This window comes from Phoenix dactylifera, chromosome 5, assembly GCF_051530095.1.
Source record: "Phoenix dactylifera cultivar Ajwa chromosome 5, Ajwa_hap1_PhDact_Kaust_v1.1, whole genome shotgun sequence".
NCBI classification, from domain to species: Eukaryota; Viridiplantae; Streptophyta; class Magnoliopsida; order Arecales; family Arecaceae; genus Phoenix; species Phoenix dactylifera.
This window is the reverse complement of record NC_143194.1, coordinates 30096478-30121662: the sequence shown is the minus strand read 5'-3', so window position 1 is coordinate 30121662 and position 25185 is coordinate 30096478. Positions and strand designations below refer to the sequence as shown.

Sequence of the window (25185 nt, the reverse complement as noted above, 5' to 3'; positions counted from 1 at the left end):
AAAGTCATTCTGCTAGTTTAGTTCTGAATTGTCATTGTCTATCATTAAACTTATTACTAGGAAATAACCTTGTTAATTGATCAAATGTTCTGCGAATTCTTATAGGGCTCGTTTGGTTCGCGGAAAGCATTTTTCTTCCTAGGAGTATGATTCCTGAGAAACAAATTACTAAGAAGATGATGCCTAGGAAAGTACTTTTGGCATGCTTGGTTGACCGTGGAAAAATGACAAATTTACAAAGTGCTTATGTTTGGTTGGCCATCCACTTTCCTGGGAAAGTTATGTATAATTTCTATTATGCCCTTAATAAAAATTAGGTCTTTAATGCCTCTTTAATGCTTCTTTAATGCGGAAGGGCCTTTTTGGAAAAAAGTAAAAATGGAGTGATTCCCGCCTCTTCCATGTTTCTCATGGGAAAGACTTTTCCATGAAACGTGGGAATCATATTCCGATGGGAATACAACTTTCCCATCTCTCTCCTTTGAAAACTCCAACCAAACAAGAGGTATCTCATTACTTTTTCGTTGACCACACTTTCCACCTTTTTTTTTCCCGCGAACCAAACGAGCCCATAAGGTCTATTATGATCTACAACAATATCATCCATAAGGCTTTTGTGTATTTGCAGAGGTCAATTTAAGACACCCACATATTTTGGAGCATCCAAACGAAAGCCGCGATGAAGATTTTTGTACTCCATCCAATTAAAGATTCAGAGGCCAGCATTATCTTTTTTGAGGTTAAGAGCACAACTGGATGAGTGCCTTGTGGGGATGAGAAATATCATTGTTTAAGAACAATTTGATGCGAGAAGGAATGGATCAAACAAAGGAATTGCAGGATAAGTTTGGAGAGAATTTGATGGGGGCGAAATGGATCGCTTAGCCCATAGCTAAAAGACTGCCCAGTTTTGGCCTAATAAATGCCAGCACCGACCGGTTGAATCCTCGTCTGGTCTAGAATCAGTTCGACCTTGTACTCCACCAAAAAGCTTCATCAGCCTCGGATATTCACTGACTCGCCTCACCAAGTTCGGGGCGTCTCCAATGATCGCCAACCCACCCCGACCGAGCTCGGGGCACTCCACCGAGCACACCTCGGAACCCGGGAAGCCGAGCTACTCTCAACACCCGTCCATCTGACCTCGCCAAATGCATGATGCGTCCTTTTAATGGGTTCGGCCTCGCCAATAACCCCACCTATGCGTGCGCTCACGCCCTCATACGTGGTCGTACATTACAACGCCACCATGCCACGCCTCGATAGTTGGTCCTCAACAGTCAAAGGACAACACTATGACTACTCCGGGCATATCCTGCTACGTCTGTCAACACTTTATCGTTTTTGAGAACGGACATCACCACAAGCTACTGGCTAGCCTTAGCTGCGCGCCATTCAGCTCAGAGTCACGCCCCCTCTCATGATGAGGGCGGACAATACCTCTGCCACCTAGGCCTCTCCACTGGGATTATAAATAGCTCGGTCAAGTAACTTCTAAGGGACTTTTTGGCCGGATCAAATTTACCCCACTCTAACTTGACCGTCGGAGGGCCTTTATCGGAAACACCAGTAAGACTTTGTGTAGGTCCGCCGTCGCCGCTGTGCAGGAGGTGGCCCTCATCTTCTTCCTCCAATCATCGGCGGCTTCCTCGACACCACCAGCGTGGTCACCCTCGGGCCAAATTCGAACCACAACAGAATTTGTTTCAAAAAAAAAAATAGTGTCAATATTAAAAGAGATACTAACAAAATACCATGATATCTCAAAAAGGAGGGTGAAGAATGAAACTGGAAATATAATTACGACAAATAATGGACATATTGCTGGATCGGTGCTCGCTATCACAAATCAGATCTCATACGAAAGAAGTTGCATGGTTATCATGTTACTCTCTTTTTTTTTCAAAAAGGGGGAAGGAAGGGACAAGCCCACCCCCATGTAGCAATCCTCACTGGGTTCCCATCCCGCCAGGAGAATGTTCGATGCGGGCAGAAATGACCGTATGTTGGGCACCCCGGCCGGTTTTACTCATACTCTCTCCACCTGTGGGCCCGGCTCGGTTATCCCTCTGGGCTCCGGCACGAATACCACGTGTGAGTACGTCACACATGGTACCACCACGGCTACTAGCAGAGCGATACGTCCTTTCAGATCCCATGTCCGAGCAGGGAGCATCCGGTCTTCATAATTTAATCGACGTCCGTACGTTTCGAACTTGGAACTACTTGGTTGGAAGTAAAACCACGCTCCCACTAGGCTACCACCTCAGTGGCGTGTTACTCTCTTCTGAGGAAGCATTTCTCGTCACAACGTTCGTTGAAAGGTTATTGAGGTACAAAAATGGCTTGAAGCTCGGTATACTTGGAATGGTCACAATTTCTCATGTCCGTCTTCCAAGGAAACAAAATGCCCAATCCTGGTTAGGCCTGCCACAAGATGACAACGCCACGTCCACGTGTCTCCAGGAATCCGAGATAGTGCACCGAGTCGCGTACCTTGAATGTTGACGCGGCCCCCACTATCCCATCCTCCCCCCCCTCCTCCTACTTTAAGGCGTATATCCTACGCGAGACTTGCCCAAATCAGAAGTGCCAACAACTGAGGCTCCTTCAAATAATTGGTTAGTTCTTTTCCGTAGTTTTTTGGTCGGGAGCCTGTAAGCATTAGCCTCGTGAAGATATCGCTTTTGAAACTACTCTTCCCGGGAAACTCTCCGGGCTATCTGTCGAAAACCCAAACGAACCAAACAAAAACCCTCCTCCTATTCCAACTCCCAGTCCTTTTCTTTTTCCCTCTTTATTCTTTTTCGCACGGTTCACGTTTCTCCAAGCGCTCACCACTCCATAATTCCTCTCTTTCCCTTCACTGTTCTATCTTCTTTTCTGGTTCCCAGAAATGGCGGCGGCTCTGCGCGTATCCTGCTCCCCCGTCGCCGCCCGCGGCTCCGCGAAGCCCTCGCCGCTGGATCCGGCCATATGTCAGCCCACGGCCGTCGGATTGTCCTGCTGGAAGAGGCGGGCCTGTGGGCCCCTGTTCGCGAGGAGGCGGTGCGTGGCGGAGCGCAGCAAAGAGGACCCGCCGGTCCCCGTCCTTGCAGAAACAGAGGACGAGAAGACGCAGCCTGATGGTAATTTTTTTTCCTTTTTTTTTTAAAGCATCGATCTTGTTTGATGATTACCCTTCGCTTTATTTCAAATTTTTGATTCTTCACACGCTTTTCTTTCAAAAGAAACGACTCTTTTTACTAATCGCAGAGATTCTTGATGGTTGAAGGGAGATTTTCTGGCAACGACGTAAAATTTTCTTGCAAGAAGTTTGATCCGATTTTTTTCGACGATTCAAAGAAACGAGAATCGGCCTCGAATTTTTAGATCTACTTAGTCTGTCGCAATTGTCCAGGTTGATCATTCTTGGAACAATATGTGGACGAAATTCTTTCTTGAAAATATATGCAAGCTTTACGACAACCTTTCAAAGCCTTCTTGCACACAATGAAGTGGAGCAAGTTTCAAAATCTATTGGCTGAATACTATCTTATAACAAGAATCCAGGAGTGTCATATAGGACAGATATCGTGCAAATGTTCTTTCGCGGTTTGACATTAATGTTGTTCTGCCCTCATGCTTCGCGTCCTTCCCCAACTAGAAGCCAAAAAAAAGACTCCTTTAACATATTTAATGATGCAGAAGTAGATCAGCTTTGTATTCGCAAGATTGGATGCAAATGATCACCTCTTGCAATAGCATATATATTGTCTTGGCATTCTTTCAGGCTGTCACCATGTGATGTGCAATGAGTTCGGAAGATATATCTGTATCTTGAGATCATATTTGTGAACTTCTCTTCTTGTCATTGGTGATGTATGATACTTCTATGGTCATTTGTGTTTTCTGTCCATATGACTAAATTTGATAAATGCTGACCCTCTAGATGCTAGATTAAAAGATTCCCAAAGAAACGCTTCAGTGGTGCCATGCATATTACAACTATCATTGATCTTGCCGTCCGATGTCATTTGTTTATATTTTTATAATTTGAGGTTTTCCACAAGTGGATTTTCTAAAATAATTATTAGCATAGCAGCCACGCTGTCTTTCTGACAGAATGTTACTTTCTGATGCTTTGAGATAAGTTTTCTGATCAGAAGTTCGTCAAATTAACATGAAGGTGATGCAGAAGTCTCAGTTTCTAGCGCTGCTGTTATTGATAATAGAGAGGAAGAGGAAGAAGCTGAAGGCACTGAAGAAGAGGAGCAACCACAAACTAGATTAACATATAATATTGTTTTTGTCACCGCTGAGGCTGCACCCTACTCAAAGACGGGAGGACTAGGAGATGTCTGTGGTTCCTTACCTATTGCTCTTGCAACTCGTGGTCATCGTGTGATGGTCGTGTCTCCAAGATATTTAAATGGAGATTCGGATAAAAATTTTGCTAATGCAGTTGATGTTGGAAGGCGCATTAAAATTCCATGCTTTGGTGGAGAGCAGGAAGTTACATTTTTTCATGAATATAGGGCTGGCGTTGATTGGGTATTCACATAACCTTGTAGATCATTATTCTCTAATGAACCTGCTATCTGCCATGGTAACTATTTTTGTAGTGCATGTGCATTGAGTGGATTCTTTTGTATGTTTGTATTGATATCTATGCTGGCATAACTAATTTGAATAACATTATCACCTCCTAATAGCAATTTTCATTCTGGTCGTTTTCTTGGTAATCATCTTTAAGAGACTTTTCTGGGATCAGTTCATGTTCATACAGATTCTCTTCCCTGTTTGATATTTGTGGGTGTGTGCATCTGTGCATATGGGTCTATGTCAGCAAGTATGTGTGCTTTCAGGTGTGGTGTGAATATCATCATATTGTACTACTAATTTTCATTTTCAGGTAGCCTTCTTTAGGCAACCATTGTTATTTTTTTTTTGTTTTAATCAGTTATTTTGTAAGCAGAATAGTTAACCCTAATTTTTTCATTTAGTAGTTTGTTAGTCTTGGTAGTTCTAATATGCACAGTACATCATTATTGGTATTATGATATATAATTAGGTAAAGGCTACTTTGAAACATCATATCACACTCTCTCCCTCTCCCTCCCTCCCTCTCCTCTCTCTCTTCTCATGTGTGTATGTTTATATATATTTTTTCTGTTCTTCTCTCTTTTCTTCCTATATATATATATATATATACACATTTAATCTTTTATCATTTGTTATGCACTTAAATTTTTTATGTATTTATGTACAATAATTCCCAAGAAATCATTGCATCCTTTCATATTTGACATTAATCTTAGCTTCATTATAACTGCTGATCAACCATTTACTACTGGGCTTTTTTCTTGTTTATCTTTTGCGACTAGGTGTTTGTCGATCATTTTTGTTATCATAGAGATGGAAACCCGTATGGTGACAGATATGGAGCTTTTGGTGACAATCAGGTCAGTATATAACTTATCCAATAGATTACAATCAAACAATGAAAAACAGGTTTTTCTTTATGTCAATGAATAAGTTCCATTTTGCAGTTTAGGTTTACATTGCTCTGCTATGCAGCATGTGAGGCTCCGTTAGTACTTCCATTGGGAGGTTACATATATGGCCAGAATTGCTTGTTCCTTGTCAATGATTGGCATGCAAGCCTTGTTCCAGTGTATGTTGTCAACCTCTGCACTCCTACGTTTGATCTATCTTATCCATCCAGTCTTGGTTATTTTTACCTGTACATGCAATGATGCATGCTTCATAATTAGATCATTGTTTGTTAGCACATCTAAGGTTTTAAATTATGTAATAATAGCTTGAGATAGTTCAAAATATTCTCATTTGTTCAGTTATTTTTTGGAGGCATTAATTTGGTCTGGAGTTGGAGCTGTATATCCTAGCGGATGTTAAAACCAAAGATAGCCATTATTTATAGGAGATTTGTATGAGTGGTCTTCCAATCAATCTGCTGACTGTGCTCACTTTATTCATACTGAAACCCAACAAGCAAGTGTTTGTAGTGAAACACGATATTTTGCAAGAGAAATGTCCCAATTATATGTGCCGTTACAAGAACTCATGTCCCAGGAATGAGATAAATACAGAGGTTTAGTCGCTACGATTATATATACAAAATTCCAATGGATGCCCAACCTAATTGGCTTTCAACTGTTCATGTTTGTGGACATTTTGCATTATGATTCTTTGCCAAATGCACCATTTTTTTCACTCTCTTTCCTCTTTTTATTAGTTCATTTATTATATTTCGTGAATTAAAAAAATAATCTCGATATCTAAAATTCATCTTGCTCCTTGTGTGCATTGCACAAGCTCATTGCTACTATACATCAAATCTGTACTTATATACATACTCATGCAAGGAATAAAAAATAAATGATGATCAGCATAATAGGGATGTGTATATTCTGATATATGCTGACATTATGGCTAGCAGACTGTCCCTAACTACCTCAACAAGATCAGTTGTGGGCAGGCAGAGGTTTGGTTTATACTCGAGCAAAGATCGAGATGACTTGAGAAAAGATGTGTGAGAGACTGTTTCTTCAAGTATTAAGTTCCTCGATAATAAACTAAACTTCATGATTTGGTTACTGCTACATTGCTCACCCTATTCAAGTTTCAAGGCTTGATTTTGATCTACCATATATAGAACTCTAAGATTGAGTACCTACATACAAAACTCTATCGTCAATGATTATAAATCAGATAATTATGATTGAGAAATTAGGTAACTGGGGATCCATTAGGTGTAAAAGACTTTCAACTTTCCTGTGCAAGCAAGTACTTAAGTTATCTCTGCTGATGCATCAAGTTGTCAGAACTTCTCATAGACCTAGAACGACCAAATTACCTAGAAATGTGCTGTAAACCTTCTAGAGAGCTGGACATATCAACTAAAAGAGAGTTTATATGATGAACAATTTAAAACAAAAGTTAAAAACAAATGCTGATTGTAAGAAAATATAAATTATATAAATAAATCTATCTCATCCTATCAGCTTAGGTTTTTGGGACAAGTGGTGATTTTAACATAGTATCAGAGCAGAGGTCCTGAGTTCGAACCCTGTCTCCGCACTCTTTAACCCCATTATTAAAAATTTCATATGTTGGGCTCATCCATTAAAGGGACGTCCAGCTGACATGTGAGAGGGAGTGTAAAAAAATATAAAATATATAAATAAATCTACCTCATCCTATCAGTTTAAACTTTTGGGACAAGTGGTGATTTTAACACTGATCTTTACGTAGCATTTTTCAAATTGCCATTTTAAATGGGCATGGTTGATTGCTGCTTTTGTTTGGTATAATGTTGTCAGTCTACCATCTCTTTGTACATAATATTTACTGGTTATTTAAAATAACTAGCTTAGCCTGTTGACATAAATTTGTTGAATTTATTTTTCCTTACTATATGATTTTTTATTTAGCCTTCTAGGGGCAAAATACCGTCCATATGGTGTTTATAAAGATGCACGGAGCATTCTTGTCATACATAACTTGGCACATCAGGTATACGTTGGCTGCATTTTATGACATGCATTCATTTGTTCCGTTATTTGTCTCAAAATCTCAATCTTAATTCTATATATACTGTATTCCTTTAAGGGGGTGGAAGCAGCAACCACATATCAGAACTTGGGATTGCCATCTGAATGGTATGGAGCTCTAGAGTGGGTGTTTCCCCCATGGGCAAGGACACATGCACTTGACAAGGGTGAGGCTGTCAATATTCTGAAGGGTGCAATTGTGACAGCTGATCGTATAGTGACAGTTAGTCAGGTCATTTGCTGCATATTCTATTTATCAGCTTTTAGGTTTTTTCCCCTGACATTTTTTAGAGATTAAAAGGAGCACAAGAAGTAGTGAAACAAAAACATTCTTTTGCATGTTATTGAATTGAAAGCCAACATTCATTGACAGGGTTACTCTTGGGAGATAACAACTGTTGAAGGCGGGCATGGTCTCAATGAGCTTCTTAGTAGTCGAAAGAGTGTACTGAATGGTAATCTCATTTGTTTGAACTTCTGGGCTGTGCTCCAGTAAGCCTTCTGAATAATAATGAAGATCTAAACAACTTGAAATTTTTGTTGCTTACAGGAATCACAAATGGTATTGATGTTGATGACTGGGACCCTGCTTCAGACAAATTTATCCCATTTCATTATTCAATCGATGATCTCTCTGGAAAGGTGTTTAATGGATGTTTAGCATCTGGAATCCACAATTTTCATTAAAACCAGTCTTCACTGCCTTTTCTGCTCCTTGTATTAATTGCCTCAAGATTTATATCTCACATATCAAGTGATTCCTAGGCAGGCTCAATGCAAAGCAGCATTACAGAAGGAATTAGGACTGGCCATTAGGCCTGACTGCCCGCTGGTTAGAAATTGATCTCAGCTAGTCCTTAATCTTGATTAAGGTTTGTTCCTTTTCATTCTACTTTGGATGGCATTCACAGATTGGATTCATTGGAAGATTGGACTACCAAAAGGGCACTGATCTAATTAAGTTAGCTCTGCCTGAGCTTTTGCAAGACGACATCCAGTTCGTAAGTTGATTCTTTCTTTTATCTAGTGTTTGCATAAATCTCAAGTAGGTAGTGTCATACATTATACCCTGAAAGCAGCATTGCTTCCAAGCTCGTGACATAATGTCTAAAGATCCGCCTTTTACTGAAAATTTTATTTGAGTCTTGCTTACAAATTTCTGATCATTCAGTACTGACTACCAATCAGACAGAATGATGTAACATGATTGTTACAATTGGAACAACCAGATAACCTCATCAAACTGTTATATAGAAGCAAAAGTAACCGGCATTACTACACCTTCTTAGTAGGAGAAGAGCACATAAACTATATAAAATTACAATCCAATCAAAAACTATATTTTGTTTCAGGATGGCTTTATTATACAGATTTCATTCTATAAGGCAATACTCAGACTCTCTTACTTGAAAAACTGTCTAAATTTAGTTTCTAAAACTATTAAGTAATTAACTTATTTAGTCTTTAGATTTCTATGCTCTTGTAAATGGAAACTCAATGCAGTTCACTATAGGGCATTGATTGCGGGCTCACAATCACTCATGAGTGTGGTCCTTGCGGTGGAAACTGGGATCATATGAGATTAATTATGGTCATTGAGGTGTAGTTATAGTGATCAATGTCCAAATCCAGCATTCTACTGCATGAGGAGCATGGATATGAATCTCTGCAAACCCCAGAGATGGATGTAACTATCCTGTCATATGGCTTGAGCATGGAGATATCAGGAATTGTGTTTAGTGGTATGCATGTTAAGTGGAAACTTAGTGTGGATCACTTACAGTGTAGAAGAGGTTATGTAACTGTAAACCACACGCATATTGCCTTATTTATTGCTTGAGCTGGTTTCCCCGACATATGTATCCAAATATGTTCTAACATGGTACATTCAACAATACAAATATGATGTTCTAACGTGGGACATTCTACATTACCATTCTGTGCTACCAGTGCATAGTTGACACCAGCAAATCTTATTACTAAGATATTGTTTATTTGGTTAAATTGACATTATACAAAAATGGTTACCCAGCCCCTAGAAGAGAGCCTGGTCATTATAAAATGATAAATATGAAATTTTCCTATTATTTTGAAAATGATGTTTTTTATTCTAATTTTTAGGTGTGATTTCTAAAGGAAAAATAGAAGAGAGAAATTTCTAGAGTCTGGAGAGAGTCCAGTCCTTTGTATTCTTCCCTGCTCGATCATATACCTTTTTTTTTTTTAAAAAAAAAAGGCACAGGACATGCAAAGAAAAAAAGATAAGAATACATTGGGTGAAATATATCGTTTTTTTCCTATTCGTGGGGCCCAACATAAGGCTTCAGGATCAGAAGCCAGCTTCATACTACTTGCCTGAAATCCTTTCCCACTAACTCAATAAGATTGTGCTAGGTCTAAGTAGCCAATCCTTTGTGATTCTCTTCAAACTTCCTCTCATAAATCCATTCCCAACTGCTGCGGCCATACCCATGCTATGTGTGATGTGTCAGGTGTAATTGAAGGATCTAGGTATCCTCGAGGGAGACTTGGCCACGGTGATCGATTGGATACGAGAGGAGGGGCGGAGGGGGGATGGAAGTCCTCTACTCTACGACATTCATAGGATGATGAGAAATTGCAGCGTCTTTCAGGCAATGCATGTGTATCGGAAGGCGAACAGGGCTGCTGACTGGGTCGCCTCCTATGCTACATAGCACTCCAGAAAGATCCTTTGGATACACCAGGGGGTCCCTCCTTTATTGTTGTGCCAGACTGCCGCTCTTGATTCTGCTGGTTGCACTTGTACCAGAATAGGGTGAGCAACCTTTGTACCAAAAAAAAAAGGATCTGGGTAACCCAGACCCTTAGACATCAAAAAGGTAAGTTGCAATACTCCCATGAATGAATATTTAAATCTGAAATAGTCACAAATGATCCTTTTGCTTTGATCAAATGGACTGGTTGGCTCAAATTTATTTTTCTTGAATAAAATTTCTTGATGATCTTGATCATCAAATAAGATGATGAATGGCTTACCATGCTTTGCCTTTGCATATCTGTATCATTTGGAGTTGCTTCATTGATCTGTGTTCTCTTGGAAAAAGTTAACTTCGTGAAGTGTGAAAAGCTTGCAGTATCTCCCTTAAGGGTCTTCACTTTTCTGTAGAAGAAAAAAATGCATATTTTTACGAGCTAGACTTGAGGGCACCTGATACTTCAGACGCGAACCCTCATCAACTACATTTTTATTTTCCAGATCTTGCCCAATTGGTGCTATCTAGCTTCTTTTCCTTTTTTGGATGGTGGGCAGCCATTGTGGTATTTTATTGACAAAGAGAATGTGTTGCCTGATATCTAATAGAGCAAGGATCTTTTTTCTTGTTAAAACTTGCTGGCAACATGCCTATCTGCATGTTATTTTATACCTGAATGAATTTCTTACAGCGTAATTTTGTGATTTAAATATTGCGAATCAAAGTATTACTAAAGGTAGTTGCCTTTAGTTGATTGCAATTGCTAAACTATTAGTATGCGTGGAATCTCTTTTGTTTTTAACCATTCAAATCTGTTTCAGATTATGCTTGGATCAGGGGACCCAGATACCGAAGATTGGATGAGATCTGCAGAGTCTACCTACAGAGAAAAGTTCCGTGGATGGGTTGGATTTAATGTCTCTATTTCCCACCGGATAACTGCAGGGTATAAAGATCTTTCAACCTGGGGTGCAAGATGTATCTAGAGGTTTGTAGCTTATGTAACATTTGAAATGTACAGGTGCGACATTTTATTGATGCCCTCCAGATTCGAGCCTTGTGGTCTAAATCAGTTGTATGCAATGAGATATGGAACTGTACCGGTCGTCCATTGCACCGGTGGCCTCCGAGTGAGATCTTAGTAGTAAATTCCTGTTGCTTAATCCTTAATGAAGATGTGTTAGTCTTACTTTTGCTTTCAACAGGATACAGTGGAGAATTTCCACCCCTTTGCTGAAGAAGGTAGTGGTCAGGGGTCGGGGTATGTACTTTCTTGGTCTATCAACTTTATATCATTTTACGAGTTATAAAGATGCAAATGGATAGATCTATTTGTTTGCATCTCCACAAAGTTTTATAAGTAGTTCACTGAGATTGCTAATTGCAGTATACTCATGAAGGTTTATTGGATACTTTGACAGGTGGACTTTTTCACCATTATCAAAAGACAGCATGTTGGGGGTAAGCTTAATTGTTCATTATCAACCAAAGATCTTTTTAAAATTCAGGAGACTGGCACCATTTCCCATTTCTTCATAGAATCTGAATAGAAGTTCAGTGATAGATTTTAACCATAGGCTGCAGATTAAAACATAAAGGGGTTTGTGTCATAAATAATAATTATTGCTATCGTCATCCCTCTGAAATGAAAGTAGATGGGTTCTTCACCATCTCTCTCAAAAAAAGGTTGTTGTTCCGTATTAAGAAAAAGGATACTTTACTGGTAGACCTGTTAAAGTAGGAACACAATTAATCATACCACTCCATTACCTATAAATGGGCTTGGAGAATTTCTCTGGTACCTCAGAAATAATGGCCAAAATATTTCTAGTTAAAATATCAACTAAATGGCTTGGAGAATTTCTAGTTAAAATATCAGTACAAAAGAACTCAGCCAGCATAGAATGAAGCTATTGCCTCTAGACTGGCCTTACAACTTGAATATAATGTGTCTTACATGTATAATCTGCTTACCATCCAAATCAAGGGGCCTATATCAGTCATAATTGGATGTTTTGTGCACAAAAATGCTTTACTAACTTGTCTGGGTGATTTGCTGAGCACCTGGGCAGTAGTCTGTGGCCCTGAGCTATGGGTGGATTTTGCCTAGGCAGTTTGACTGGTCTGAGGTTATGATTAGGGCGAAGGCGAAGATTTGTGATTGGTCATTGCTCTTCAGAACCAACTAGGTGAAGGACCTCATGGAACAGGGTAAGCCTGCATCCATGCTTCCAGGTTTATTTTTCTGTATGCTCAGCAGCCCTTAATAGGTATCCTTTTCCCTCTACCTTTCATTGTCTTCATCATACTTATTTGACTGTCAAACTTCATTAATTTCCCTATGAAGTGGATTAGAGTAAGCCAGCACATGGTTCCAACACCCATCCAGATGCACAGCATGGTGTTTATTTTCACAATGACTTGTCCTTTATTTGTGTGTATTCACATTAATGTATGTCATTAGTGCCACACCAACTAGCCTGATTATATTTTAACAACATTTGAACTGCAACTGAAAATTTAGCTAACTTAGAACAAAACAAGAGAAGAAAAAACTTTAGTCACTTTCTTGGAATTTCTTAAATCCTTCCACTGGGTAGCATCTGTTTAGAAGCACGCAAGTAGAGAAGTCCAGGGGAACTCCATTGTATTTCAGTCATTTAAACAACTATAAGCTGTCATTCGTTGATCAATCATGGTGCAGTGAATTTCTTGTCTAGGAATTAACCTTTTGCGCCACGGCATCAGTCTGAAATTGATGTATCTGCTTGTAGCAACAGATGATGCACGCGTCCTTTGAGAAAAAAATAGATGATACATGCTTGAATGGTAGATTATGTATATTGTATTGTTTACGTCAGTTTGTGGTGATTACCGGCAGGCACTTACGATGGCAATTGAGACATTTCGAGAGCACAAGTCTTCATGGGAGGGGCTGATGAAGCGTGGAATGTCGAGAGACTTCACATGGGACAGTGCTGCTGCCCAGTATGAGCAGATCTTTGAATGGGTTTTTGTAGATCCTCCTTATGTTGGATAAGCAAACTCTGTTTCTTCCTGCTGTCCATACTGGTTATATTCGGTGGCTCCTCGTCAACCAACTTGTTTTATTCATTTAGTATTTTTTAATATTTTCTAATTCAATAGTCGTGACCAGAAGGTGGTATTAGAAGTTAGGAAGGTTGTTTCTTAGAATGGGTCATTGTTCCTTATTCTCAATTTGTGATCCTTGGAAGAATAAGTTTGCACTGGTAATTTATTTTTCTGTTGGTTTAAGCGATGGTCATCTTCAGTTGGGACTTGCACAAATTAACTTCGTAATTTGATCAAGGTCATGCTGCTGCAATGGTCCGGTACATTGATTTAAGTGTCATTTATGCGTGTATGTGTGTGTGGTACAATTTTGTCCTTTTTTTTTAGTGATTTAAGTGTCATTTATGTGTGTGTGTGTGTGTTGGGGGGGGGGGGGGGGGGGGGTGTAATTTTGTCCTTTTCTTATTGATTTAAGTGTCATTTTTAGTTGGGACTAATACTAATTAACTTCCTTGTTCAATTAAGGGCATGCTGCTGCAATGGTCTGGTGGGTGTTTATCCTGACAATCTAGGTAGTTAAAGTTTCTCCAAAACTAATATTTAATTAATTTCAAATTCTTTTTAAATTCAGAAAACCAAATGTTTTGGCAACCCACAGAATGTTATCAGTAATCTTTTGATGATTTTAGATAAAGTCATTTTCTCGTCATTTTTGTATGCTTTCTTGTATTTTCATCCTTAAAGAGGGAGACTCGAGTCTATCTAGATTTGGGTCAAAGAGGAGGAAGATAGAATATTAGAGACTTACCTATCCACAAAAAGTAAGTTGTTAGAATTTAATTCATCTTTCTCTGCCTTTTTGAGGAACTAAGATTTTTTATTGTTTTTAATAGCAATCAAGATTATTAAAATAGAAGTTATGGAAAAATAGATCATTATTTTTAATTATACTTTTGCTATGTAATAGAAACTCTCTTGTTTCATCTGTATCCAATTTGGACCTCCACTATTTTAATGCTTTTTTCCGATGCTAGTGACAACCTCTCTCTGTATTAGAGATCACCTTTGCGTCCCTTCGTTCTTCTTTTAATATTTTGGACACTCAAAAATCATGAGCATTGGACATGCACGATACTAGATGCAATGACAGTCTCTTGTTTTTTTTTTTTTGTTTTTTGTTTTTTTTTTTGCTTTATTATGTCCCTTTATTGTTTGAAGGTGTTCCCTCTTCCAGACCCAGGTCCGCTGGTGGGTTTGGCAGACTTGCCCAGACCGTTAGGGGGATGAAGTTGTAGCCCTGAGCGTGGGATTGGTAGGTTGGGTCCATCTCGCCAAGTGTCAGATCTGCTCTTGTAATGACCGGGCTGGGACCCTACAGAGATCCCAGCAATCATGTCTCAGTCCTCCAATTGGCGTGCAATATTGCCAATATTCAGTTAGGTATTGCAAATCAACTGAGGAAGTGCTATCCACCCACCCACCCAATACTTGGCAGTTTCCTTCTCTAATTGGACTTGCTCTGCGTCGAGGAATTTAGTTGGGCAGTCGATCTCACGGAGTTACACCCAACCCAAGTGCAAAATGACCTAAAATCTAGCCTCAAAAACCAAAAAAAGAGAGGAAAAACTGAAGACCGGCATATCATTCGAACTTGCACTCGACCAAACTTGTACTCAAATGAATGCCCGTTTGTATTGGGTGTATTCATATCCGTGTTGTATGAAATGCCTGTTTTCAACCAAAAAAAAAGAATAAGCGAATTATTTTTGGTTCTGTAGTCTATACCTGAAGCCATGGGGTTGAATCGAGGTCGAGCTGATCTGCAGCGCTCTTATAGCCATGGTCCAAAGGAGTTTGGATATGGATAAGAAAATAATAAGCAATTTCTGATGCCTGATGAGCCATCTGAACTTGCTGTCGTATATGATCTTAGAAAACTGGCCCGTATGAGGAGCAAGTACACCGGGCATGGCAAGCAGCGAGAGGAGGTTATAGGGTCAATTTTTCCTCCTTGTTTCTTCCTCGTTCCTTACTCGTTTCACGGCTCGAGTTGGTTGCATGTCTTTTCCTATAATTATTCCGATAAAGCTAACGGGACGGTTCACCAGCTACCTATTTAGTGGTCGTCGCTCGTCCCGCTTGGGTGGCTATTCCATCCATGGTCCCCAACTTCAGACCTGACCGCTGGATCGCGACGGACGTGGCCCCTTTCACTGCCCGTAAATTGGTCCGACTGCATCCAAGGTTTAATTTGAGAGTCATATCCAAATTCGGCATATGTTCATATTGGAGTCCTGAGAGAGACAGACATAATGACTTGGGTTTCTCGATATCTCTCTCAAGCTAAAGTTACGTTAATCATTTAGAAGTGTCATGTCGTGTTTCGTATGGCATCATCTTTTATTATTATTATTATTATTATTTTATCGCTGCTCGCTTTCTTGGTAATCGGATTTTTTTTCTCAACCCCCCCCCCCCCCCCCCCCCCCAACAAAAAAAAAGCTTGAACAAACTATATAAACCATTGGTAGAAATCTAGCGGCGCGCAGCCTTTGGCCCTGTTTGGGAAGCTTTTGGAGGGTTAGAAAGCACTTTCTGGCCCTCCAAAAGTACTTTTAGATGAAAAATTGTGTTTGGTAAATTTTTCAAAAAGTTGTTTTAGCTTTTGCGGGAAGCTGAAAACAGCTTTTGGGAGGAACCTCCAATTTGGAGCTTTTGGGAGGAAGCTGTTTCAGCTTTTTTAGAAAGCTGTATTTTTAACAAAAATGCCTATATTAAAATATAATAATTATATAGCTTATCCCTTTATAAACCTAAAAATCTGCTGGAGCCAAGAACCCTAGCCGTTAGAGTCTCTTCCGTAAGAAAAGGTATTTTTCTTTTCAATTTTTGTATGCATCTCTTGGACCACATTTTAGAAGAAAAAAATTTTAATTCGTCTCCGTACCTTCCAAAATCAATCTATTGTTTTTTTAATATTTTATACCTTTATTTTTGTATTATACTATAAATATAATATCATATTATATTATATCATAATACATTAATATGTTATGTTAAATAATTTAATATTATGTTATATTATGAAAAATTAATTTATACTAATAATTATAATATTTTATACCTTATTTTTGTATTATACTATAAATATAATATCATATTATATTATATCATAATACATTAATATGTTATGTTAAATAATTTAATATTATGTTATATTATGAAAAATTAATTTATACTAATAATTATAATATTTTATACCTTTATTTTTTATTATACTATAAACATAATATCATATTATATTATATCATAATACATTAATATGTTATGTTAAATAATTTAATATTATGTTATATTATGAAAAATTAATTTATACTAATAATTATAATATTTTATACCTTTATTATTGTATTATACTATAAATATTATATTATATTACATTACATTATAATACATTAATATGTTATTTTAAATAATTTAATATTATGTTATATTATGAGAAATTAATTTATACTAATAATTATAATATTTTATACTTTTATTATTGTATTATACTATAAATATAATATATATTATATTATATCATAATACATTAATATGTTATGTTAAATAATTTAATATTATGTTATATTACCAAATATTAATTTATTCTAATAATTATATTACTATTATGCTATATTAACATAATATTATTTTATATTACAATAATATTATACTATATCGTATATTTATGTATTAATTTATGTTATGTTTTATTATGTTCTGTTGTATAATACTATGCAATGTCCTTTATGGTAATTTTGTCATATAAAAGTACTTTCTCAGTTTGTTTACCAAACATAAAACAAAGTATCACAGCACTTTACGAATGTAGTTACCAAACAGCAAACAGCTTTTTATAACAGCTCTACTTCAGACAGCTCTACTTCCAACAGTTCTACTGCCAACAGCTCTCCCAAACAGGGCCTTTATCTTCAGGAGATTTGGGGGTCGCTTGATATACATTAATTATCCATCTTATTGCATAGATTTAAGTACATTAATAAAAAAGGACTGATGTACTCATTCCATAATAAGATTGGCGTATTCAGGAACTTGATAGATTTCCTGATAAAAGAGCAACTTTATTTTTTTTGACCTTTATGTATGTGTATTATTTCTTCACATACTTGTGTAGAATGTGCCAGGCCAACCTAAGAACCTTTTTGGCAGCACACTGAGCTTTCATCGACCCGTGCTGCTTTCGAGCTATTTCTGAGTCTTCCACCCTTATCCATTTTCAGTACAAAATGTTTTGTTTTCACCCTGTCAGTGCCGGGTGATTCTTGTTTCTCTTTATACATTCGCTGTTCCCCCCTGTACATAACTCTCTCTTATTCCTTAGTAAGTTTCGATGGCTAATGTGGGTCATTGCCCATTAGTCTCTTTTTACTCGGAAGAAAAAAACAATATATAAAACTTATTATTTCTTTGTTAGGTGTACGCTCAACATTCTGAAATAGACATAATAGCATGCGGTTTGTCGTAGGTGGAAACTTACAAGAAAGACTAACGCTTGGATGAATAGTACTTTCCTTTTAGATAAATACCTGAATGAATGGGACATGGTTGTATTTTTCAGGGCCGGAGGAAGAAGGAATCTCCTCCTTTCACGCAAATCTACCGTTAGATTGCAAAATGGTAGCTTCCAGATCCATGCAGATAGACAAACTCAAAGTGCTTTGACATCGATGCATGGCACGATCCAACAGTCGATATTATGAAAAAAATCAATCATTCTTTCATACAAAAAATACAGCTTGAACCCAAAAAGCATAGCCATTAAAGGCTATAAATGCCATAGTATCGTCAAGATTTACCTTTTGAGCTTGTCCCCTAAATACATACCATCTGCCCATGCACAATCCAAAGAGATGACATGTGGTGAGTCACATCTTTTTAGCTTCATGATAGCCAAAAACAACAGTATCTAGTTCTTCGCTTGCTACACACACACGTGTTGATCTTTTTTATTATTTTTACATATTGCCAAGGCGTATTTTTTTTTTAAAAAAACAATGATACATACCAATGGGTAATGCATCGGACGCTGTGACGAATGAGAAGAGCAGATGTTGATGCCGCGGAAGCTGCCCGTCCCTCTCAGAAGTCAGCATGGGCGCAGCCCACAGCTTAATCATGTCTTACCATCATTACAGCGGGGCTGACAACTATGGTTGGCCTAACAAATGCCTCAGAGACGCCAACAAACATTTGTGCCTGTTTCACACTGGATCACTTACACCTGCAACCCATGATGCCAAGCTCCAGTCTCTATAGACTTTGGAATTCTTCTGCCAAGCTATATTCAGGATACGGGATGCACTTTTTAGCTCCTCAGTGGCTTCAATTCAATCTTTTAATTCAGAACCTACTCAGCCCTTGGAGATGCCGTCTTTGGCATGAACTTTAGGCAACTTCTAATATATTTTCTTTTAGTAATAATAACTTTTAGATTATTTTTTTTTTTACCTTTTTTCAAAAGAAGCAGCAGTTCATATGGATTCTCTTGAGTTGGTGCACGACCAGTTGCGAGTTTGCAACTAAAAAGAAATAGGTCCACGAATCGAACCAGAGTGGAAAGAAGTCAAAAGAAGACAAAAGGCGCACGATCGGAGGAGGAATAGGTAAGATCCAATCTTGCGACTTTTAACTCCTCGGTTAGTGACAAGTCTAAGTAGGAGAAAAGAATTGAAGGATCTCTAACGCAAAGTCAAAAAAATATCTCCTCAAAAGTCTATCAACGATGACGTTCCCGACCAATAACGAACAGACAGAGAGACTAGTGGATGCTTCTACTACTCGAAAGACCCATTTAACGGGCTTTCCAAGAGCAAATGATTCCCTATTGGTAGGCTATTGTTTTTCCCATTCAACAAGTCATATTAATCAACCAAACTAACTACAAAGTGGGATTTTGTGAACCGAAAATAGCCCTACTTGTACCCATCCAAAGAAGCGAAATTATAAGCTCACTATCATAGGGGCCGAGCCTTTCTCCGAATGGAATCTTGAACACCGATGGTGCCAAGAAAATAAGCTCGAGTTCAAAGATTAAAAATCCAAAGAATAATATATATACTCATGTATAAATTCTATACAAAAAAATAATATGAGTTGATATTGGATCATGCTAACAAAAGAAAATAATACTTACTGGATATCTAAAATTACTCTAACAAAATCACGGTAATAAAAAAAATAAAATGGACGATATATGATCACGCTAACAAAGAAAAATAATATGAATTGATACAGATTGTTATATAATCTTTAAAATTATGTTAATAAGAACTAAAGTATCTGGTTAACCAACCAAACACCACTTAAGTTATATTTGGACGTCCGGTCAAAAGTAGGTAACATAAAATTAGGGAAATAAATATTAATAATCAAGAAAAATCCTACTTGGCTTCACTTGTTCACCTTGTCATGTTCTTTTAATGTCAGCACGGCCCTGGTATTCAGTCAATAAGACCAAAGGCTCACGGAACTAGGAGCGGAAAATGAGCATCAATTGCTCCGTGGCGTCGCTGTGCATCCATATATACGGAGGAAATTTAAGACATCCTTATCATCTAGTTGGGCAATGGCCCGTTAAGATTTTCACTGGATATTCTAATGTTTCTGGTAAAATGACCCTCCACCGAGGAGATGTTAGACCCGGTTACCTATAGTTCGTATTTTGTAATAGACCACAACGCACAAGGCACCTAGAACAAACAAATTAAGGAACCAAATATTATATTAATAATGGCTTATATCGTATCATAGTTTTAAACAACGTATTATAACGCTTCAATCATTATAAAAATTATAACAGCCATTATTTGTCCCAAAAAATTAGTTCTCAAATTTTTAACATTATATAAATCAATAAAATAATGGCATTATAATGGCAAATAAGAATATTATATTTCTCTTTATTTTTCATTATGAAAAATAATATATTTCTTAGAAAAATTATTTTTGAAGAGAGTTTTGAGGTAGCCAAATCGATTTTTTTATGCATGATCTGTTGATTTCTATTTATGCTCGTTTGGTTTAATTTTATCCATTTTATCAAAAAAATAAATATTTATTAAAAAATACAAATGAAAATAAAGACTGTTATTTGTGTTACGGCAATGAAAGTGATGAAATATAACGATTATCATACTTATTTATATTATTTATTTCTAGTAAAAAACTGCTATAACGGCTGTTGTAATGTTCATAGTACTATTATTTACAGCCAGCTTATTACATTAGGCGGTGATATAAAAGCTTAATAAAGATTAGTAGCAATATTGAGCCCCTGCTAGTGTGGGCCTAAATATCCGAGGACCTAGTGTCGACGTGGGAAAAAGTTTCTGTCTCTGTGCCTCGAAGTGAAGCAAGTAATAAATGGTGACATCGGTTGGAAACCAATCGTTTGTCTCTGGATAAAAGAATCAAAGTTTGTTAGATTTTGTCTTAATTGCGTAATGCGTATGTCCAACCCTATATTTTTTGAGGATTTGTATGCGAAGGATTCAAAGCAATTACCACTAAATCCATTTGAGAAATATTTTAGCTGCATAATTGCACGAGCAGATATTTACTTCACCTTCTTAGTTTGAGGGATAAGCAAGCAAATAAGTAAGTCTTTGTTACATTAAAAGCATATTCAATATTGTTACTGTCTATCTTTATATTTTTGTTTCTCCACAAATTATTTTAAAAGCAATACATCTTTGCCTCCATAAGCTCGAAAGCCTTTGCTACCATCACAGCTTCCTTACTGCGATGCATGCTTAATCTAGTTTATGAGCAGCAACTTTATAGAGTATTTCTTGGAGGAAAGTAAAAAACTTTACAATATTTTAATTACTGAGTTCCAAATCATCCAAAATTCAAACTCGAAATTTCCATTTACCGAGCAGACAGTCCTCAATTCACGGCAATTTTTGTGTGGTCGTTGCCATGAAATTGGAAGGTCCGAATTTGGCGTTATTTACGCACATTCTTATGAATATATCCCATAAAAAAAAAAAGGCTTAACAACACTGGAGACTAATAAGGATAGGTGTCCATCGATGATGGGGCACGGCAATTACAGTCGGCATTTAAAGCGTTCTCGAGCAAAGCATGGCCGCGAGCCAAGGCTACGTGGAGAAAATTGGTCCCCGGCGGTGGTTGCCCGGTCGCTATGATCACAGAAAAGACAAGTGTTAGGTCCATCCAGCATTCACGTGCCTTCGCAGAGAGATAGCGTTGCCGAGATCTCCGGAGCGGATGACGACTTTTCCAACTTTTGCGAGGAGCTGCGAGCGAGCCCTCGATCACTCGGCTCTTCTCTTTGTTTCTTTCTTCTCCTAAAAAGTAAAAACCCATTCCCAGCCTTCTCCATTTAGCTTAACTCATAGCCCACCTCACACCTCTAATACTTGTCCATCAGTGGTTGGTGAGAAATGTTGCCTGCTGTTCCTAACGTGGCTCCAAAAGTTAGGCCTCATTATGGGCCACTGCCTTAGGAGGGTGGGTGGGTGGTTGACGTGGGTAGGAACTCTTTCCTTCAGCTATTTATAGAGTTTAGCGGGCTTCCTCTAGTTGGATTGCCCCTGTTCTCCCCTGTTGGCCAGAGAGCCAGCGATCGTTTTCTCATTGAATCCCCCTTGCTTTCTTCGATGACAGCCCCGGCAGCCCACCAAGGCAACGGTGACTACCGTTTTCTTCCTTCTCTCTTTGGTTTATCAATTTGGATTCATTAGCACAATTTGCTCGAGCAAATGTATCTCTAATTTTCTTTTTTCATGGATTGATTAGAATTGAAGAGATTCAAAACTTCCCCGTTTCAAAACATATATATATATACTCTTCTTTACATAATCGTGAACTTCTGTTTTATTTTCTTATGTGCTGCTGCTATATGAAGTCTAGCTTGTACGTACAACCTAATATTCTAAAGGGATTGGTGGAAAGACTATTAATTAGTACAAAAAAAAAACGAGTATTAATTGCACGCGTCTAGTAATTAGGAAACAAGACTTCCAAGATTGACAACTCGAAACTCCTTCCATGTATGTGGAGGAGTCGGGGAAGCAGCTAGCGAATGTGTTGATGATGTGATTAGTGGTCTCAAACAGACCCTCGCAATCACCAGCAACACATCTTCGATCGATGTAAATGTCAAAGCTGAGGTGTACCACAGAATAATAGCACCTTCATGGGGAAGCATGTCCTCCATGGGGTACATGCATGTATCGACAGCTCGATGGATCGATGTGGGATGAACTATGAATTCTCAAAGATGTAGCTATTGATCTGAATCTGAAACTTTGCTTCCCATGAATGCCGAGTAAGCTTAACTGTATGTCCGTCCGTCTGGAGCAGGAAGTGAACAGTTGCAGCCCGCAGAGGAGGCATCCCCGGCGGGTGTTCCGTCAGCAAACGAGCGAAGGCAAGCAGCAACCAGCGATCCAGATTCTGGTGGAGGCATGCGCCACCCGGTGTACCGGGGAATCCGGAAGCGGCGGTGGGGGAGGTGGGTGTCGGAGATAAGAGAGCCGAGAAAGAAGTCGAGAATATGGCTTGGCTCCTTCCCCACGCCGGAGATGGCGGCCCGGGCCTACGACGTGGCCGCCCAGTGCCTCAAGGGCCACAAGGCCCTCCTTAACTTCCCCGACCAAGCCCACCTCCTCCCCAATCCCGCCACCTCCAGCCCGAAGGATATCCAGGCTGCTGCCATAGCTGCTGCCAAGCTTGAGTGCTTGCCTTCTTCCACCTCTGCTTCGACTTCGACTTTAGAGGAGGAGGAGGAGGAGGAGGTCATCGCAAAATCGCCTCGGCGAGGAAAGAACGAAGAAGAGGATTTTTGGGCCAGCGTCGAGCTATCGGCGCTGATGAGCACTGCAAAGTCATCTTCCCCAACGATAGGAGACGCATGGTCCTGGAATTTGTGGGGTTATTCTTGTGATGCTCCATGATTGGATGGCCAATCTGTATCGCAATTCTAGGAGATAATCATAGATATACGATAAACTCTATATATAAGATGAGGATGACTACAAAGCACGATAAATACGTAGAGAATTTTTTTAAAAGATCTATTTGATCATTTTGATGCTATGCCATGAACCACTTGGAGCTGCAAAAGATAATTTAAAATTGTTGACATAATTTTATAAATCACATAATAATTCTTATCAGCGCATAATATTTTTTTATTAGCTTATGATTGTAAATTAGCTTATATTATTTTTTTATAGAAAGTTTTTACACGAATATATATAGTTGTTAGAATAATAAAATTAAATTATATTTATTTTTTTATTTTTTAATGTAAATATTTTTATAAAGATAGCCAAAATCCTTCGGTCAGCACATAACCGGTCCTCGCGCCACCTTTCGGTTAAAATCTGATGGAGAATACAGGCCTAGTGATATGTTAGTCGCGGTTAGTAAATGTTTAAGGGCTGGTTAAGACTTAAGTGTGGAATAATGCCCTAATCTTGCCAAACTTTGACATCCACACATTCAGCATTCTCCAAGAATTCTGATTCGGCATTCTCTTAACCATATCCACGCATTCCAGGAAGGAGATTGCAAAAAATTTAATATATAATTAATCAGCTGCCCCGGAATATTGCTTATAATATTGTACGTATCTCGTCCTCCGCCCAGGCGCCTGTCCCTTTTCTGAGAGCGAACGGAATTCAAACGCGGCAAGCATCGCCTAGTTTTAACTGGCGCCCCGTCTCCTACGCTTGGTATTCCATTCAAACGGCAAGGACTTCAGTACTCCCGTTTGCATCCTTCAAACGATTAAACCGCTAAAACGTAGCGTTGAACTTGTTTAGATATATCTGTTTTATTAATTTTAAAGTAAGTTCTTTTATAGAATTATTAAATTTAAAACGCGATGGTAGTAATTTAGCCTTCATCAATTCTTTGCATCACAATAAATAAATAACTTTTTTTTTTCTTTCCTAGAAAATAAATAAAAAAAGATATCATTCATCTTAATATTTTTATTTTTTTTGGTAAATCGGATAAATTAAACCAAATGAATGTTAGTACGTTTGCAGGAATCAACAAATAAGGTGTCCAACAATGAAATAGGATGATGTATCCTAGAATCCCATAATGTTAATCCTGTGTGATTGGCCACGTTATCCAATTAGCTATATTGTTGGCTTTCCTATATATGTGAGAAACCTCAAATATGAACAAGGAATGCATCAATCGGTACAATCCAGAGGAAGAGGATGAAATTCAATTTCAACAGATAATAGATCAGATAGCCATCTAATAATAGTCTAAGAATCTTCCTCCGAACAAATATTATTCGCCCGCAATGCTTGAGTAGCATAAAATTGAGCACGCAATTTCATCATTGAAACAGTTGTATCATGGATCCTAACATCACTTCCAGCCGCAAAGTATCACTTGCACTTTTAATGATAAAGGCTGCTCTACCAAAAGTACCGCTCTTCTGAGCACCACCATCAAAGTTGGCTTTGAGAAAATAGAGAGGTGTGATCCGTGGGGATGATTTTTTAATATCTTTAAAAGTCCACTACTTAACATTGTTGAAGAATATGAGTTTTGAGACTCCAAACTTCCTACAATATTTACATTTTTTTATTTTTAAAAATTAAACGAATCATTTATTTTTTAATCTAATACTACAATCGGGGGGGAGTCGGTAGTATGTACATCCATATGATTTAAGATCAAAATTCAAGTAGAGAATTTATCCATTATTTTTGTCATATTTAATATTTTTATATCTTCTTGTTATTTTTTATAAACCCCCCTCCTTTGGTTGGGTAGGCCTTTTATGCTAGCACGATAGCTGG

General features: G+C 38.1%; 2 protein-coding genes across 4 annotated transcripts; both read left to right on the top strand.

The window, feature by feature from the left end:
- Positions 1-2795: 2795 nt before the first annotated feature.
- On the top strand, positions 2796-13567 carry SS1 (glycogen/starch synthase, ADP-glucose type). Of its 3 annotated transcripts, none has more exons than XM_008784957.6 (15): positions 2796-3128; positions 4178-4533; positions 5367-5444; positions 5532-5656; positions 7437-7518; positions 7615-7788; positions 7930-8011; positions 8107-8198; positions 8326-8388; positions 8468-8557; positions 11113-11237; positions 11313-11421; positions 11497-11552; positions 11713-11752; positions 13173-13567. In XM_008784957.6, the coding sequence occupies exons 1-15, from the start codon at positions 2897-2899 to the stop codon at positions 13329-13331; spliced, it is 1863 nt and encodes a 620-aa protein (XP_008783179.4). In that variant the 5' UTR covers positions 2796-2896; the 3' UTR covers positions 13332-13567. The 3 variants fall into 3 exon arrangements, 2 of the variants coding, with proteins under 2 accessions (XP_008783179.4, XP_008783178.4); XM_008784956.6 differs by having other exon boundaries at positions 4169-4533; XR_015987301.2 differs by lacking the exons at positions 11313-11421; positions 13173-13567 and having other exon boundaries at positions 4169-4533; positions 11113-11279.
- Positions 13568-22821: 9254 nt separating this feature from the next.
- Positions 22822-23310, top strand: LOC103702500 (ethylene-responsive transcription factor ERF023-like). Its single transcript, XM_008784955.4, has one exon. It carries the CDS (start codon positions 22822-22824, stop codon positions 23308-23310), a length of 489 nt encoding a protein of 162 aa, XP_008783177.2.
- Positions 23311-25185: the final 1875 nt, after the last annotated feature.